At 35.7% G+C, this 3,140-nt stretch overlaps 1 protein-coding gene across 1 annotated transcript; it reads right to left on the bottom strand.

Annotated features, from left to right (window-relative positions):
* Nucleotides 1-330: 330 nt before the first annotated feature.
* On the bottom strand, nt 331-2,074 carry LOC107791681 (phenylalanine N-monooxygenase CYP79D16-like). Its single transcript, XM_016613781.2, has 2 exons — nt 1,325-2,074; nt 331-960 (listed from the first exon to the last, which is right to left on the bottom strand). The coding sequence occupies exons 1-2, from the start codon at nt 2,072-2,074 to the stop codon at nt 331-333; spliced, it is 1,380 nt and encodes a 459-aa protein (XP_016469267.2).
* Between the last annotated feature and the right edge of the window lie 1,066 nt (nt 2,075-3,140).

Below are 3,140 nucleotides of genomic sequence, written 5' to 3'. Positions count from 1 at the left end.
GTAAACCCTAGTATAGCATAAAACCCCATTAAAGAAAACATTTTATATATCGGGGAAGAGCAGGTATATAGCAGCATTAAATAAAATATTTTATATTATTCATTCAATAATTGAAGGCCGGGAGTATATTGGAGCAATGATAAAGTTGTCTCCATATAAGTTACATATTTGATCCGTGGAAACAGTCATTTGTGTTTGCATGCATTAGGATACTTGAGTGTGACATTTCTCTCGACCTTAGGTAAACATAGATGCTTTGTACGCCCTTTTATTTATTTTATTATTCTGTAAACACACGCCCGTGCTTTATTATGGTAGAACTTCACATAATTAAGAGTACATGCCCTCCGATAATCGAGGTTTTGCTTGAGCAAAAAATGGCACGGTACACGAGAGATTACGTCCCGATTTCTCAATGAAGTCATTGCCCGGAGAGTTTGGTGGTAAGTTCCAATTAAATCCTTGAAGTAGCCTAGCAAGTAACATGGTAGTAATTGTAGAACCAAGTTTCACACCAGGACAACCTCGTCGTCCAATACTAAATGAAAACAAGTGTAACTCTGAATCATTGAGAACTACTTCACCACCTTCCTCCTTGAGATGGTGCTCTGGCTTGAACTTCATGGGATCCTCCCAAACCCTAGGATTTCGACCAAGTCCAAGACGACTTAATAGCACTACACTCCCTTTGTGAATGAAGTATTCACCCACAATAGTATCAGAAACAGACACATGAGGCACGTTAAAAGGCATCAAGGGGTGGAGTCGAAAGGCCTCTCTAAGGCAAGCTTTGACATAATTTAGCTGTGGCAAGTCAGATTCTTGAACCAATCTATTTCTCCCAACGACAGTGTCAATCTCTTCTAAGGCCCTTTGCATTATCTGTGGTTTGTTCAACATTTCTTTGATTGCACATTCAACTGCATTTGAGGGATTATCTACCGTTGCAAGCATGAGTTCCTGTCAAAATTATTTGTAACAACCAACAATGTCTAACAAAATAACCGTATTTGATTTTTTTTTCCAGAGAACAAACTTGTGTTTTCGGAATCAAAAATATTTTCCAAAAACAAAATGATGTAATTTAAACAGACAATCTCCAGAGTTATTTTTCCCAAAAAACAAACAATCTCAAGAGTCTTAGAACTTGTGGTCTTAAATATGTCATTATATTTTTGTAGCTATAAAAACATATCAAAATTTAAAATTTAAAATTTAAAATTATTTTCAAATATAGAAGTTGTCGTTCTTTAATCGCTGGATTAAAATTGTAATTTGCCATATTGTTCACATATATAGTTTAAGGAATTGAAAGTATACTTACAAGGACTTGCGCCTTAATCTCTTTAACACTCATCAATGGATTTCCATTGGTATCTTTGAGCCTGATGAGAACATCAAGGATGTCTTCTTTCACATGAGCTTTGTTGCTATCTTTCCAAATTTGAAGCCTCTGATCAATTTCATGATCAATCAGTTTTGTTGCTTTGGCATAGGCTTTCTTGATAATTGCCTTGTGACCATCTAAATCAAATCCACTTAACCATGGCAAATATTCTGAAATACTAAGAGAATAGAGATAATCAAGAAGCGTGAAGACTGCTTCAACTTGCTCTTCGGCTTCTTCTTCTACACTTGGTCCTTCATTTTTTTTCATTATTCTTTTTCCTAGTAATCTCTTGCTGAAAATCATATTCTTAACAACATTTGCACAGTAATATCTGGTCACTTTCCTCAAGTTAATAGTAACAGGTTCGTTGCTACTGCAATATTGATTATATACAAATCGAAGAAGGTGGTCAGCTTCTTCATCCCTTTTATGACGAAGCCATAGATGAGATGATTGTAAGAGGACATGGGAAGCAAGAAATCTTCTCATTTTCATCCATTGATCACCCATAGGGAGAAAAACTGAGGTCAAGTAGCCATTGCTAATGAGGGTGGCAGACATGCAAATACGCCTCGACGAGAAAAGAGAGTCTTGCTCCTTTAAGAAGTGGCAAGCAAGCTCAGGAGAAGTAACAGCAATGACATGGGTACTCCCAAGACGAATGCAAGCAATTTCAGTTTCCATTTCCTCCATAAGTTCGTGTATCCACTGATATGCTGGCTTCTTCTTTAGTAGCATTTGAGGAAATCAGCCAACTATAGGCCATGGATTTGGACCTGGAGGCAATAATGGCTTTTTGGTTTTCTCGTTTCTTGCACTACTCCATGACTTGCGTGTTATCTTAAGGATTGTGGGAAACAATATTTTCCATATTATAAAAGTGGAGACGACAATATGAAAAAGATAAACAAGGTTTGGCAATTTAAGATTGCTGATCATGATTTTCCTTGTGATTGCTGAAGGCTATGTTTCAAAGGTAGCATGCTATCCACTATTTATAGTTCTTCATGAGCTTGCAGTTTAGTACTTTCAAGTTTTATAAACTACTTTACATATTTAGCTACTCCTACTATCTTTTACTATAAAGGTTACCCTTGGAACAATAATAAAGTTGGCTTATAGGGTAGGTTATCTACGTCATACTTTTTGGGTACGACATTTCCCCGAATTCTGTATAAATGCGGGATGCTTTGCGTATCGGGCTGCCGTTTACTATTTTTTACAAGAAGAATTAACCCAAATAGCCGCCTACCTAACCGCTTAAACTAAAAATAGCCCGTGAAGGTATAATAAATGCATAATCTATGTATTATATATGTATAATTGTGTATAATCAATGTATATGGCTAAAAAATATACGATGAATACGGCCGGCTATTCGTGTAAAGATCCCTTTTACAAAGTTATAGTGACTGTTGTAAAAATTGCATGGGGCGCCTTATTTGGTCGCCGCTTTTTAACTTATACCCGTTTTATTTTTCCGTTTGCATCCGTACCTTTTTTTTTTGTTAAAAGCGTTTTAAAAAGACTATTTTGCCCTTCTTTAATAAAAGACTATTGACAAAACTATAGACTGCAGGGCAAAACTCCAGCATATTTTGGTATGAAATTTTAGCAAATGAACTAAATAACTTCAGCATGCATTAGAAAAAACTAATTAGAAAATTACATACTGCAAGACAAAAACTTAAGCATGTTTAGTCTAAAATTTTAGCAAATGAACTAAAAAACTTCAGCTTGTTTAGACTGA

The sequence above is a fragment of the Nicotiana tabacum genome, chromosome 24 (assembly GCF_000715075.1).
Source record: "Nicotiana tabacum cultivar K326 chromosome 24, ASM71507v2, whole genome shotgun sequence".
NCBI lineage: Eukaryota > Viridiplantae > Streptophyta > Magnoliopsida > Solanales > Solanaceae > Nicotiana > Nicotiana tabacum.
This window is presented reverse-complemented; position numbering and strand designations above follow the sequence as displayed.